The sequence below is a fragment of the Chelonia mydas genome, chromosome 2 (genome assembly GCF_015237465.2).
Source record: "Chelonia mydas isolate rCheMyd1 chromosome 2, rCheMyd1.pri.v2, whole genome shotgun sequence".
Classification (NCBI taxonomy): Eukaryota; Metazoa; Chordata; order Testudines; family Cheloniidae; genus Chelonia; species Chelonia mydas.
In genome coordinates, this window is record NC_057850.1 from 230,080,716 (window position 1) to 230,097,003 (window position 16,288).

General features: G+C 41.5%; 1 protein-coding gene across 6 annotated transcripts in view; it reads right to left on the bottom strand.

Annotated features, from left to right (window-relative positions):
- Nucleotides 1-16,288, bottom strand: part of MPP7 (membrane palmitoylated protein 7) — a 334,940-nt gene that overhangs the window by 51,487 nt on the left and 267,165 nt on the right. The window contains exons 13-15 of one of the 6 annotated variants that reach the window (XM_043541382.1): nucleotides 4,243-4,263; nucleotides 4,129-4,140; nucleotides 2,931-2,972 (exon numbers count right to left, since the gene is read on the bottom strand). The exons of 4 other annotated variants lie outside the window; for them this stretch is intronic. In XM_043541382.1, the coding sequence (XP_043397317.1) occupies nucleotides 2,931-2,972; nucleotides 4,129-4,140; nucleotides 4,243-4,263 (75 nt within the window). The remainder of the gene's footprint in view (nucleotides 1-2,930; nucleotides 2,973-4,128; nucleotides 4,141-4,242; nucleotides 4,264-16,288) is intronic. One more of the 6 variants, XM_043541383.1, reaches the window with a different exon arrangement.

The following is a 16,288-nucleotide window of genomic DNA, read 5'->3' on the forward strand; positions in this document are numbered from 1 at the left end:
TGAGCTGCAGATCCTGCTCACCAAGAGCCTTATGTCCAGCAAGTTTCAGCAGCAAGTGATAGGGCAGGAGAGATAGAGAGGAGGAAGTTTGGAATCTAGAGAAAGAGATGTGTGTCAGAATGGGAACAGGAATGGAGGGGGGTGGGGAAAGATGAGGAAAAGAATGGAGAGATAAGGAGAACGGGGGGAAAGGAATTGAATAAATATGAAAGCAAAAATGATATGGAAAGAACAGAAATTTCAAAAAAGTGTAAAAATAAGAGTATAGGGAGACAGCTATAAAGTCACAAGGTACATATACGTGGTACTTTCTAACTCAGCAAATCAGCTCTCTTTTTGACTAGGCATATCTGCTAACTTTGCTGACAAAAACAAAGTTTCATTGCAAGGGCAAAACCACCATGGTATGCAGAAAAGTATCTGGTGGTTATAGAATCATAGAATATCAGGGTTGGAAGGGACCTCAGGAGGTCATCTAGCCCAACGCCCTGCTCAAAGCAGGACCAATACCCAATTTTTGCCCCAGATCCCTAAATGGCCCCCTCAAGGATTGAACTCACAACCCTGGGTTTAGCAGGCCAGTGCTTAAACCACTGAGCTATTCCCCCCCAATTAGTAGATCACAAATTAAATATGAGCTAACAATATGAAGCAGTTTCAACAAAGGCAAACATTCTGGAGTGTATTAACAGGAGTGTTGTATGTAACGCATGGGAAAGTGATTGCTCTGCTCTACTCTGGACTGGTGAGACTTCCACTGGAGTACTGTGTCCTGTTTTGGGTGCCACAGTTTAAGAAAGATGTGGACAAATTGGAGTCCAGGGGAGAGCTAACAAAAATGACAAAAGGTTTAGATAACCTGACCTTTGAGGAAAGGTTAAAAAAACTGGGCATGTTTAGTCCTGAGAAAAGATGATTGGGCGGGCGGGGACCTGATAACAGTCTTCAAATATATTAAGGGCTGTTATAAAGAGGATGGTGATCAATTGTTCTCCATATCCACTGGAGGTAGGATAAGAAATAATGGGCTTTATCTCCAGTTAGGAAGATATAGGTTGGATATCAGGAAAAACTTTCCAACTCTAAGGGTAGCTATGTTCTGGAACAGGTTACTAAAGGAGGTTGTGGAACCCCTTCATTGGAGGTTTTTAAGAAGAGGTTAAAGAAACACCTGTCCTAAATATGTTTACTGGTGCCTCAGCTGGGGGGGGGGAGGGGGAGAAGCTGGACCAGGTGACATCTCAAGGTCCCTTCCAGTCCTACATTTCTATGATTCTGTGGTTAAGGTAGAGTCTACAAAACTTCACCCTTCATGAAACAAAGTAATTGCTTGCTAAGATGTAAACACAGAAACACCACTGCCTGATTTTCAGAACCCGTGCTAAGTCTGCAGCACAGACAATTAGAGAAGTCATCATTTGATTTTAAAAAGAAGCAAATTTAATATGCAAGTCATCAAGAGATGGTACATTTAGAATTATTCCCCAAATTCTTTTTCCAACTGCTACTCAGTCTTCTATATAACCGTACTTTAAGGGTTAACACACTTCATTTGATTTATTCATAGATGTAAAATGTTTCATTTTTCACCACACAAACTGGGGAGAAGAACACCGATTAACAAACATTTCTGAAAATACATGAGGAAATTAGTTATACAGTCCTCAGAGTGTTGACAAAAGGTCATGGGTACTTTGCATTGTATAGTTCATGTGTTCCTCATCCATTATATGCACAGGAATTTAAAATCATTGTCTCAGCACACGCTGTAGATGCCTGCAACACTCATTGGCATCTGCCTGTGAAATCTATTTGCGAGCTCACTGAACTCACTGGACTGGATTCTACACTTTGCTCAAGCTTTGCCCTACAATGGAGAACAGGTCACAGGGAGCTAGTAGTGGTTGCTGAAGAGCAGCTCTAACTTATACCAATGGCATAAACTCAGTCAGTGTTCTTAAAGCAGGGTTGTTTTGCATGTAGCAGAGCTCTCTGGCATGTACTTCCTCATTTTTTCTCCTTACTGTGAGGGATCAGTGGAGATGGGAGAAAGGTGGACTGGTGCAAAATCCACATCAAATCCACATCAGTCAGCTTTCTCCTAGCACAGAGCTCCTGAGCACCAGGGGAAATTATCTTTTGGCTATTTCTGGCCACTTTAAGCTCAATTTGCACCAGAGAGCTGGCAGAAAGTGGCCATCGGCCACCGTAATGACAAAATCATGTAAAACTGTCTAAAAGGGCAAAACACACCTCTCAGGACATTCTTTTTAATTTTCCTTTTGTTTATAATTTTGAATCCTGCAGCCGTAACTGTTGTCTTTACCAATGGTGTTTTCTTCTCCACTAATACGTTGAGCACCGCTTTATTTTACAGTCACACTTAAATCCTGGATGCTGCTGTGATTTATTTTATTTTTGAGTGTGTAGAAAAAGACACATGCATATTTGCTTTCACCCTCTCCCAATCCCACCTAAAATGACACTGCAAACTGATGTAAAGAAATAAAAGACAAATTTGGATCAATCAAACCTAAAAATCTCAGTCTAAATTTTCACTAATCTTCTTCATGATACAGTAGGTAGGGATTTTAAAATAAACTTATTTCCCACTTACTTAATATATTAAAGTCGCTTTAGTTTTGCCCGAACTTGAGACAGGTAATAGTACTATTTAAGCTGAATATCAAGACAGTACTTTAACAGCTCCTGAATGTCAAGAATAATAAAAACATGTCACAGTAAATAAGTAATTCCTTTGTGTCAAATCCAGTGAGCCGTTTTTTATTTCAAAATTCATGCTTTTATCATGCGCTGTCACTGTGAGGAAACTTTGATGCAAATTACCAGAAAAACAAAGTGACACAGCAGTTACAAGAAAAAGAACCTGAAAGAAAGGAAGAAGTTGTCTTTCATAACCAATTGCTCACCTATGTAGGGTCCACTGTTGTAACCAGCACATTCAGCATCTTCTGGACGAAGTGTAAAAGCATACAGAACAAAAGCCAAGAAATAAAGCAGAATAGTTAGAAGCCCAGCCACAAATGCAAAAGAAGAGTTACTTAAAATGACAACTGTACAAAGCATAGCATAAAAGAGCTTTAATATGCCATTGCTTAACAACATAAAACAACTTTTATTGTTTTATATTTTAGCTGGAGGAATTCTGGAATTTTGCAACATGCACACTTCGATCTTTTTACCTTTTCATACACTGCCTTTTTCATGACTACAATCAAATATTTTAAAAAGAATTCTAACTTTACATTATTTATATTTTATCACTTAAAGAAATAGGAAAATATGATGCCACTTAAAAAGGCAATAAAATACTTTATTTATGTAAATCAAACTCTTTGGTAAACTATATATTATCAGATTTTAGCTTAGAATTTTGGCTCAGTGGATTAGACAGAAAGGTTTTTGATCAAAAACATGCCCTTTCAATTTGATATAAAATAGCTATAATGTATATTTTTACATGCCAGAGGCCTTTTGATCAAAAATATGAGCTACAATTTCTAATGCCTTTATAAACAGAAGTCCTTTCAAGTAAACTAAAACTAGAAGAGATCAGCTGCTATTGCTTTAACATATGCTGTGACTATTACTGCAACCTATGCTGTAAACTGAGGAAAAATAAAGGATATGTTACACGAATAAACTTATTACTGTGTTTCAAAGCAATACATTCTTCAACACTAATTATACTCTGCTTGTAAACAGTTAATGAGCTACTGTATTTTGCCACAACACATGAATGGAAAAGTAAGATCTTTTAGGGTCATATAATTAACCTTTCTCCACTCCATCCCACTTAGCAAGTTCTGCCAAGATTATTTTATGGCACCGTTGCTCTTTTTTGTAAATATCTATATTTCCCAATATTCAAATAAAGATAAAACCCTGACCAGTATGTGAAACATCTAAGACTAGTTTGAGTGATATCCAAAATTGTTTTCTAAATATGAGATGGTCTGATTCAATATATTTGATGTTGTAGAGGGAATAGGAAATTTTGTACATATAACATCAATTACAAACGTTGAACTACATTCAATTTTATTCTAAACACATGTTCTCTAAATAAAATTACTGGGCTATGCAGGGAAACTTTTGTACATATACCTTCAATTTCCTCTGAGAAGCACAAAGGAAAAAATAGGAAAGGAAACCATTAAATGGGCTGAAAACACAGCTGAAGAATGAAAAGTTAAATCTAAGAAGAAAAAATGTACCTACCACACTCAACCGTTTCCTCATCTTAGAACAGCCAAAAAACAAAGTATTATTATTAAATACTTTATCAATAGGAAAAATACATCTATATTTAGCTGCTCTAAAAACTTCTCAGATAGCAATTGTTATACTGCAGAGGCATGCTCCAATTTATCTACATTGATTTAGTCTTTAAATGTTGACGTTATGCTTGAACTGAAAGAATGAGGATAGTAAAAGGCACAGCAGCATTATCATATGCCCTCTAAAATCCTTATCTGAGAATTTTTGGCTATTGATTTAGAAATGGTAACCTATAATCTTATCCAGTTGTGATGAGTCATCTATCTTGAATTAAGGGTAGCGCTATGTAATGGTGCTAAGCCCCCTCACATGGTCATGTGACTAGTTTAATCAATCAACCCAGGATTTTTAAGAATCATTACCCTAAATGCAATCTCTTTAATATTTGCACACTCTGGAATTGCTACTGATTGTTTGTTTTTAGATTTTTTTTTAAATGCATGTCTATATTCATAACTGTGACAGGTGCTGCAAAAAGGTTATTTATCTGTGAGATTTGTTCTCATGCTGCCCTATCACAGCAACATCTGTGTGGGTCCATGCATGTTATTGGGGAATTACCTGCTTAAGTCTTTCTGTTGGCAATAGTTAGCTATGGCACTCCTGTCCTTTCTACTAGAGCTGGTCATCTTAATTTTTCTTCTCTAACAAACGAAGAGGTAGAATATATTTGTATTGGGAGAAGATGTATATCCTCAACTCTGTGGAGAAAGTGGAAGGATGAATGAAAGACAATACACTGAACTGGTAGTACTATTCACATACCAGAGATACGCTACAAGTGATTGGAATGTACAACCATGTTCATGTAAATGTACTAAGTTCAAAGTGCATAGCCAGTGGCTTCCAACAGAAAATGCAAGACTGATCCCAGAGGCAGTATTTTCAACTTTTCTTTCTCCAACTAGCAACTGATGTCTCAGATGCAGGATGGCATATACCTCTCCTGTTTATCTGGATAGGAGGAAACACCTTTCCCCTTTTGCCCTGTGGCATGGACACAAAAGTTCTCTTTGCTAGGAAAGACTGGATTCCCTACAGAATCACCTTTCAATACTGATCTCGAGAGCACCCTTGAACAGGCTAATCTGGAAGAAATGCTCTGAACCACATTTAAAAATCTCCTTTTGATGATACAGAGGAATTCCTATGTCTGAGATGACCATTGGGCATCTGGAAAATCCTTTAAAGTTGATGCTGGCTGGCTGAATGTGCTCTGTAGCCTTTCAGAAACATGGATGTTTTGGCTGATTGGAGGCAAAGAGCTTGAGATTATTCTGTGTTTCTTGACAGTGGGAATTAGCACCCTGTTTCTGGAAGTAATGAGTCCCCTTTAAGCTGGACTTAGAATAGTACATCAGTTTCTTGGAATGTACCATTCCTCTCCTTCCATGGTGACAAGTTGAGACCAAGGCTAGATAACTGATTCTTGCATTTCTTCATGTTGGTAAAGATTGCTCTCTGTACACTCTCTGGCATACAGCAGGTTCCAGAAGCTTTTATTGTACCTCTAGTTGAAGGCCTAAAAAGGCAAAGACACAAAAGTCTGCCAATATATCTCCTGGAAGGAGAAACTTGCTTCCACATTATATGAAAAGGCGACCCATATTAAAGGACAGCTCATGTCAATTCCCCTAAAGAGTTCCTTGAATTCTTCATTAGTCTTTGAGAATGAATTGAAGAACTTTCTTTGACAGTTCAGTCTGGTACTTTACCATGTACAATGAGTAACTTCCTATGTGGGCAGAAAGCTTCAAGGACTGATGCAACACCTGAAGACTTTGTAGTATCAAGAATCAGTCCAGGGATACCAAACCAGTATTATCTCTGTCTAAGGTTGACAGCCACCAAGCTTTTGTGGGGAGGAAGTGAAGCTGAGCCATTCCTCTATCACTTTAGAAACAGGCAGGGTAGTACGGAAGTGTTACTGTATGTCCATCATATGCCAATAAGCTGGAAACTACTCAATGGAGTCCATGATTTTTGCCCAGGAGCAGTGATGCTGGAACAATCTTTATTATGAGGGTGCTGAAAGCAATTGAACAAAACTGTAAACCCTGTATATGATGGAAATCACTTCAAGCCAGAAGGTGCTATATCCCAGCATCCCTAGTTCCAGCACCTATTCCCAGGAGTGCAGATCCCTTAAACAAAGGGACTTAGTCTCCTGTCATCCTTGTAATAAATTAAGGATCCTTGGCTTTTCTGGGGCAGTAGGTGATATCACCAAAGAAGAACAGTGGAAACAAGTGACATCATACTTATTGGAAAAGTGTGGTGCTGAGCCAAAAAGAGTTTTTAAGAAGGAATTTCCACTCCTAGTTCCCCTGCAACTGTTGTGGTCTTTTTTCTTTGGCTACTGTTAAGGGGACCAAGGGTTAGCACAGTCTAGTCTGTGATGAAAGGAGGCTATCAGGGATATCAACAGGTCCAGATGCATTCTTACGTGTTGTAACAGCCACCTACAGGTGGTACAGTTGGTTGCCAATTTGAACATTAGATAATTTTACAGGATAGTTACCTACCCACACCAAAGTTAGGAGCTAGTTACTAGGAGACGTGTGAATTACCACTAGCTATTAGCACCTCTGCATGCTTGAAGCAGTAATTTACATGCATAAGGTGTCTGTCTCTAAATTTTGGCAACACTGGAACATGTGAATAAAATCTTATTTAATTGAACTGTGTGGTGCATGGGGATGAGCAAGAGGAGACCGACTGAACACTGTGCAGGGAGGAAGCAACTAAGATAATACAGGGGGACAGAGAAGACAGAATGGAGTAGAGAAGTGAAAGAAGGGATGAATTTAAAGTGATCATGGGGAAGGAGCTAGCAAACACTTGAAAAGAAAGAGGAAAAGTATAAATCAAGGCAGCGTGAAGGAAAGGGAGGGAAATTTATAAAAAAAGGTAGATTGAAGGAACATACCTAAAACAGATGGAGGAAGAGAAACCAAGATGTACAGGAGGAAGAGAAAAAATGATGGGGGAATGGGAAAAAAGGAAGCATAAATGCAAAGTTAATTTAGGAAGTTAATGTTTTTATTGATTTTATACAGAGTTCAAAGCCAGAATGCTAGACTAAAACAATGCATAAATACTATATTATGTGCACAAAAAACTATAAATCTTTTAATTAAAAATGCATTTATAATTGTTTAGGGACCTGAGCTGAACAGCTTTGACTTGTGATGTTCAAAACCTTGGGCAACTCCAAAGAGTGCCCGAACTGCTTGTGACCTCCAATCCAGCCCTGAGTTAAATATTTAATTCCTGCTAATTTTTCCTTCACCATATTTTTGTCAAAGAAACTTTGTCAAAGGCTGGTAGGTCTAAAATTAGACACAGAAGCTTTGTTCTGGTTTCTGGGCAAATGTACATGTTGCTCTAACCCTCATGTTCTGTTTGGTTCTAGTGATCAAACAAGGCACTGCAATGTACAAGAATTTGGATTTGTACAGCACCTAAAAACAATAGGGTCCTGGTCCATGATGAAGGCTCCCAGGCTATACGATAATGCAAATAAATAATAAATTTTAATTTAGAGTGATTACATGCAATTATAAACAAATTGGTTTATTAGTGGTGAATAACCTAGCATCAGATAATTGCATCAAATACCTAGCAGAGCAATTGACATTTAAACTATTTTGCTCTGTTAATAGGTTATAAACATTTTTGTGGATCAGGGGGACATTTTAAAAAAAGAAAGCTTTAAAGCAAATTTAAGGTGAGCAAAATTGATTGTGCAATATGTTCAGATTTAAACACATACGACAAGACAATTTGTAAATGGAAGACAAATGGCCTTGTGGTTAAGGCCTAGGACTGAGAGCAAAGATATATAGGATCTATTCCCAATTCTGCCAGGGTCTTCTTGTATGATCTTGGGAAACTTGGATCGCTCTGTGCTTCCAGTTGCTTCATCTATTTCAGAGTGGTGTGATGAGGCTAATGTTGTAAAGCACTATGGGATCCTAAGATGGAAGATACTATAAATGCAAAAATTATCTGTGTGAACAAAGATGTTAGTATGCTAAGTTAACAGTAAAATGTGACATTAAAACTATCTTTGTTTCTGAATTAGCTTCATGTGCACAGGGAGTTATATAGTATCTAAACATGCAGATGCTGAGACTGATTCAAGTCTCAAACTTGAAGAGTCTTTTTGTAATAAACTGTAAAGTCCTATTATATATTTCTCCTAAATGTTTGTCCCTCACATAAAACAGTACCATGTACAATGCACTCATTCTTTTACTAGGTTTTAACTGTTTTGTTGGCAGAATGTGGTCTTTAATTCAAAAGACACTCATCTTTGGACAAACTCAGTTACATCTTGTTTGAATGAACAGCATTTGGCTGCAGTTAAATATTTCCTCTTCCTCATGTGGTGCCAATCATATATGGTTAAATCAAAATTTAAAGTGAGATATGTTTTTAAGCCTAAGAAAGACTATATAATAATGACTTTGCTCATAGTAAGTATCTGCATTTAGCCTCAAAAGACAGAATGAATTTTTTTTCAAGCACAGACATGTTTGAACATCTCTTTCTAACTTGCATATATTTTTCCCTTTAGTTAATACATGTTATGGACTACAGCTAGTGTAAAATATACCGTGTGAATGATGAACTGTTTCTTCATGCCACAGACCACACACACTGGAGTGTAAGAACGAACACAGTGTAAACTATTAAGGCAAAATTAATGTTTATGCTGAACGAAGGTTATGTTTTAGCTGGTATAGTTGGGCACAGAAACTAAATAATTTGGTGATTATTCATTTCTAAAAGATTAGGTGATAACTGCTTTATCTACAAGGTGAACTGTAAAACAAGGTACAGATGGAAACATTACAGCATTTGTTGGCAGTGACTGAGTTTTCGGAAAAAATTTCCTTTTGGGCAGAAACTTGTTACGCTTCATCTCAGCCTAAATATGAACTTTTTTTTAACACCTTCAGGACAATCCCAATTCAGCCACTTGACATTTGGAAATGTGACACCTCCCAGTATGCGTACATACATGCACAGAAAATTTTCTCCCAGTAAATCTTATCTCGTTATCTTTTTATTCACTGAACTCAAAGAACTGAATTTTAAAAATTCAGAACCCACTCTGTTCATTCAAAACTCAGTTCAAACCTCTAGCAAAGTTATTAACATTTGAAAATATCTTGCTGAACAGGTGGAGTTGAACATCAATCAGCTTTTAAGTGCACAATTCCATGCACATGTACGCACAGCTGTAGAAATGCACTTAAAAAAAAAATCTAACAGCCCAACTGTGACCTCTGAATGTGGACCATCTCACCCCTGGACAGCCCTCTGGCTGATTTATTCCCTCTTCTCTTTTCACCAGTAATGGATTTTGGTTTTATATGTTTCATTGGATCACATTTGCCAATCAAATTTTCTCTGGTCTGGGGCACTGCATCCTAAATGGATGACTTCCTAGAGGAATCAGTATTGTTCTTGTAAATACTACACTTGCGGTACCTTGAAGCATGCATTCCTTGAAGCACGCATGCATTAACTTCACGGAAAAAATAGTGAAATGCTTACATGAATCAACAGATTCCTCTCAGTTTCCACATCAAGTTTAAGCTTCTTGTGTTCACACAAGACCCGACACATGAGAGGCAGATTTGAGCTTAGGGACCATTAAAGCAAATGAAATGGGGAGGGTCCATTGAATCTCAGGTTGATTGTGCTGTAGGATGAGGATGATGAGTAGAAGGGAGCTGGAAATGGGGAGCAGAAAATGCAGAAGAAGAAAAAGAGGTTGGGGAAGCAGAACAGGGGATGCACATAACTTTTGAGCAGTCCACAGATTCAACTTTTCAGTTTGCCAGAATCTAGTGTATGTGCAGAAATAACAAAACATTATTTTTGAGCATTGCAGAATTCAATTTTTCTATACATTAATAAAAATGATTAAATTACTCTGTCTCATGTGTCTATTCCCTTTCTTTTCCTACACTGCATTTTTTAAATTTCTGTTGCACATGTTGGCCTATCTTTTCATTCTTTCTTCATTGCTTTCTCATCGGTCTAACCTTTTTGCAATATTAATTAGCAACAAAAGTTATGTTGAGAGGCAGTTAAGGTTGTGACAGGATATATTCCAGCACCTTAAAAGAATGGAAATAAGAGTGCATTCCTTCACTTTCATATGTCTACAACTCCACCAATAACAACATCCAACAACCCAGAAGGCTTACAGGCCCATTGCCAACAGATATCCAGAAACAACACAGTACCTCAGCTTCATCAAATCTGCACTCTAACACAAAACCTTAAAGAGTGACCTCTGTGAGCTTTCACACCAATTACATCAACAAATCAGCACAGTGGATTGTCACACATTCCATATATTTAGGAACTTATTCTGCTTTAACACTGCAGAGGACACTGTTTAAGTTTTGAGTAAAAATTGCATTTCATCAAACCATTTTGAAAAATCCATATAGTGCTCAAAGTTTATATTTTATGTTTTGTTTTTTGTCATTTCAATGAAATTTTTACAAAATAAAGGCGAAAGATCCTGCTAACATTGAACTCTGTAACACAGCCTTAACAACAGTACAGGTACTCACTGCCGCTGCTCTATTTTCTGTCTTCCAACCCATTTACTGTGTTCTCCTCCTTTGGCCATAAGTTGTTTCTGTTTCTCCCATCCTCCTGTGTTCTAGCTTTCACCCCTTTCTCCATGCTCCATCTCAAAGTCACTTTCTTACTTTTCCTCCCTGCTTCCCCATCCCTAATTTCTCTCTCTTCTTCCCACTCTACAACACACTATCCTTATCTTCATTCAATGTCTCTTCCATTTGTGTTGCCAATTCTTCCATCGCATTACTTATACACAGTCACTCCACCACTACATACCCTCCAATTTTCCAAGGGGAGTCTATGATTTTCTCCCACTTTCCAAAGTACATTAGACACCGTTTAACAGCAACTTGGATATTAACAATCTTCCGGTTAATAGCAACATTTTCTGGCAACTAATCCCATCCCATTGACTTTAATGTTAACAAGACTAGAATATTGGCAATGGCATACCACTTATTAACATTTTTTGGAAGAAAGACCCTAGCTGCAGACAGGTGTGCAAGGCTGCAGCCATGAAAGGAAGTGCAGGGACAGGCCTTTCCCAGCTGCAACCCCACAAACCTGCCTGTGGCCACTGCTCAGCCCGTACCAGTGCTTCATTCTGTGTCTGGAGCCCCACAAACCTGCCTGTGTACAGGGACCACACAGGAGTTATGGAGCTTCAGACTAGGAAGGGAGCCTGTGGCAGAGCAGTAGCAGGGAGAGGGTTTGCAGCCTAGATGTGAGAGCTGCACAGTACCTCTTCCTGAACTCTCATGGTTGTGCCCTGCAGGAGGCTGCACCCACAGAAGGAAGCACTGGGATGTGCTGTGCCCCAACCCCCAGAGATCGCAGGGAGAGGTATGCTGCAGCCCATTTGCTCCCAGTGCCCCAACTTCTGTAGAAAGCCCCAGCATCCGGGCTACATCCCTCCTCCCCACTGCTGCCCTGCCCGCAAGCAGTTTTCAAGGCTGTAGCCAGAGAGGGCACAGCCAGCACTTCCTTCCCTGGTGGCAGCCTCAGAAACGGTATCTTCTGCTTATTAGCAACTGCCGGATAATGGCAATTTTTTGCTGGCAACCAAGGGGTTACTAATAAGCATAAGCCACTGTAATTAGCATGTGGTTTTGCAAACTCCTCCAAAGTCATTTGTGAGATATTTTCACCTCCACCAATGTCATGTGAGAATGATTTTCTTCAAGAAAGAGGGAAGGAAGTGCGTGGAAGGGATTTTCTTCCCTCCTATAATGCTAGAGGATTTACTTTTACTTATTTCCAAGTAATGTAAACATTAACATAACAAGCAGTTGACTATCCCTAGCAGTGCATATATTAGACTGCTACCAGTTTGCTGCACTATTCCTAAATTCTCTTATCATTGGCATTATGAACACATTATTTTGATAATTTATACCAAGACTGTTATTTTTTGGGGGGGGGGGGACAATTTTACCTATAAATACAAATTGAAATTTTTATTGTAAAGTTTCTGAAAGCAGAATGATTTTTGTAGAAAATAGATGTTTATACATTTCTGCAACAGAACAAAAAACCCAGTTTTACTGAATAAGCCAACTCATTTAGGCTCATGGATATGACATACATATGCGTCACAGAGTGAATATACATTCATAACATGCTTTGTTATGCTGTAAACATGGAGAATCAAAATCATACGGGCTAACAGGAACTTTCCAAAAGCCATTTACTCTATTCCTTTGCATCACTAGAAGCAGGGCTGGCCCTACGATTTTTGCCGCCCCAAGCAGCAAAAAAAAAAAAAAAAAAAAAACACCCTGCCAAATACGCCGCCGGTGGAGAGAACAGGAACATCGGAGGGAGCTGCCGCGGTATTGCAGCCGGGGCTGCTGCTGGAGTGCCACCCCTTCAGCAGCGCTGCCCCAGGCACCAGCTTGCTTAGCTGGTGCCTAGAGCCAGCCCTGACTAGAAGATACATGTACTTATCACTATACAATCCCTGATTGACAGACATTAAGCTTAGAATTGAAATATTAAACATTTGATTAGCTGTACACAATACATCTTGAGGATGCCTGTATTATGAATCCATATTATTAAATGCATAACATTGTTAATTGTACTTAAAGAGTTTTGCCATATAGTTGATATTATGGATGCAATACAAGCAAATACTATTGTCCTACATACACTCTGAGGAAGCCACTTACAAATTTTGATCTCTCCTTGTAAAATATTTCCGTGAAGGAGACCCCAGTCTGGGACTAAGACATTGCTTCTTTAGGCTATGCTTTAGGTAGCTCCAGCCCCTAGAAGTATGTTGGTAGGCAATTTGTGCTTAACGAAGCCCAACACGCGCTCATGTGAAGCCTCTATAGTTTCAAACACTAACAAAACAAAGGACCTGCACAGTACAGTGAGATGTGCATCCTAAGTGAGGCTTTCAGAATGGTGGTCTCCATTCACAGAAAGTGAATTTACATACGATCCCAAATCCTGTGACTTGCTAGAAATGCTCACCTTCTCTCCTCCCCCCCCCCGCCCCCCCAATAACTGGAACTAGGTTATACTTTCCAATGCATCATAGGAGACCCAGGTGTGGCCACTGAAAAGAGGATCTAGGGGACACCATCTCAAACTATAGTGAAAAAGTGTGTCCATTGAAACACTGACATTAATTCTATAATGTAGACCAGCTATCACGTCACTGTTGCAGATCTTGCCTACTAAGGCAGCTTCTTTTTCAGTCTACAGTAAGAGCATTCCCCAAAGGGATTGGGCATTTACACTGAGAGAGATGCCCTTTGGCAATGTATGCTTCCTAAATGCAAGTGCATACCAATTTCACTAGGACAGAATGAGAGGCCTTATCCTCTAACTTGGGACCTTTGAAAGTCCTGTGTTCAAGGCAAGCAGAATTTTACAGCTCTGTTCTAAGGAATACCATAAAGGCTCTTTATTAACAAAAGGAGGGAAGTTGGATGGAAACTTCAGGGATGAAAGTTAATGACTATAATTCAGGTATAAGAGTCAGTTTCAGTAAAAGACAGTTACCTTTTCCATAACTGGTGTTCTTCGAGATGTGTTGCTCATGTCTATTCCACAATAGGTGTGCATGCTTGCCATGTGCACCGGTGCCGGAAGTTTTTCCCCTAGCAGTACTCGTAGGGGGAGCACCTCCATGACCCCTGGAGTGGCGCCTGCCTGGCGCGGTATAAGGAGAGCTGCGCGTTCCCCCACCCTCAGTTCCTTCTTGCCAGACAACTCCGACAGAGGGGAAGGAGGGTGAGAGATGGAATAAACAGGAGCAACACATCTCGAAGAACACGAGTTACGGAAAAGGTAACTGTCTTTTCTTCTTCGACTGATTGCTCATGTGTATTCCACAATAGATGTTTCCAAGCTATATCTGTTGGAGGTGGGTAGGCGTTCACAAGTCCCCAGAACGGAGGACAGCCCTGCCGAACCCGGCATCATCCGTAGTTTGGGGGACAATTGCATAGTGCAAGGTGAACATGTGAACCGAAGACTACGTGGTGGCCCTACAAATGTTTTGGATGGGGACGTGGGCCACGAAGGCAGCCGACGAGGCCTGCGCCCGAGTCGAGCGTGCCCTTGCAATGGGTGGCAGGGGGGCACCCGCCAGCTCATAATAGGAACGGATGCACGAAGTGATCCTATTGGAAAGCCACTGAGTGGAAATCGGCTGGCCCCTCACGCGCTCAGCCGAGGCGATGAACAGTTGTGAGGACTTTCTGAACGGCTTGGTCCGCTCAAGGTAGAAAGCCAGAGCCTGCCGCACATCGAGAGTGTGGAGATGGCGCTCCTCACTGGACGCATGAGGCCTGGGGCAGAGGACCAATAGAAAAATGTCCTGACCCATGTGGTAGGTAGAGACCACCTTCAGGAGGAACGCGGGGTGTGGGTGTAGCTGGACCTTGTCTTTATGAAAGACCGTGTACGGCGGCCCTGAGTTCGGAGATTCGCCTGGCTGACATGATTGCAACCAGGAAGGCCACCTTCCACGAGAGGTGAGACCAGGAACACGTGGCCAGTGGTTCAAACGGGGGCCCTGTGAGACGAGCCAACACCAGGTTTAGGACCCACTGTGGGACCGGGGGTCTAGAATAAGGAAAAAGACGGTCCAAACCCTTAAGGACCCGGCCAGTCATAGCATGGGAAAATACCATGTGCCCTTGCACCGGCAGATGGAAGGCCAATATGGCTGCCAAGTGCACCTTGACTGACGAGGGTGCCAGGCCCTGGGCCCTCAGGTGGAAGAGGTAATCAAGGATAAGCTGGATCGGGGCGGTCACCGGGGAGACACTCTGGTCCGCCACCCACCTAGAAAACCGGGACCACTTTACCAAATAAGTGCGGCGAGTGGAGGGCCATCTACTTTTGAGGACGCGCTGAACCTGCTCTGAGCACGTCCTTTCCTCTCCACCTAACCACTGAGCAGCCACGCCGTGAGGTGAAGAGCTGCCAGGTTGGGGTGGAGGAGGTGGCCCTGGTCCTGAGAGAGCAGGTCCGGGTGGAGCGGCAATGGCCATGGCGGAGCTACCGCCAGGCCCCTGAGGTCCCGTACCAATGCTGCCTGGGCCACGCTGGGGCAATCAGGAGGACCCGGGCCTTGTCCGTCTTTATCTTCTACAGGACCCTGTTCATTAGAGGGAATGGGGAAAAGGTGTAGAGAAGCCGGCCTGACCAGGACAGGAGAAAGGCATCAGAGATAGCGCCCTTCCCCATGCCCTCGCTGGTTCTGCCGAGTTGCGAAGAGGTCCACCTGGGGAGTTCCCCACCTTCCGAAGAGCCGGTAGGCCAGTTCCGGGTGGAGGGACCACTCGTGTTGCGAGGCAAAATCCCTGCTTAAGCGATCCACTCTCTCGTTCTGGGCACCCGGTAGGTGGAAGCCTTCAGGTGGATGTCGTGGGCTATACAGAAGTCCCACAGCCTGAGGGCTTTGCGGCAGAGGATCGGGCCTCGCCTTGCCTGTTGATATAGAACACTGGGGCCGTGTTCTCCATGAGGACCCTGACTACCTTGCCCTCCAGGTGTGAGCTGAAGGCCATACATGCCAGCCGCACTACCCTGAGCTCCTTGACGTTTATATGTAAGGTCAAGTCAAGAGCTAACCACAAGCCTTGGCCTGAAAGTTCCCCACATGGGCCCCCCAACCCAGGTCCAATGCATTGGACACCAGCTCCAACAACGGGGCCCTGTCCCTTAATGGGACCCCTTGGAGCATGTTGTTTGGGGCGGAGGTGAGGTGATCACAGAGTCCAGCACAGTGAGGACCTTGTCCATTCTGCCCGTGGCCTGGGAGAAAACTTCTAGGCCAACCAGAGCTGGAGGGGCCTCATCCTGAATCTGGCGTAACGGACCATATATGTGCACGCTGACATGTGAC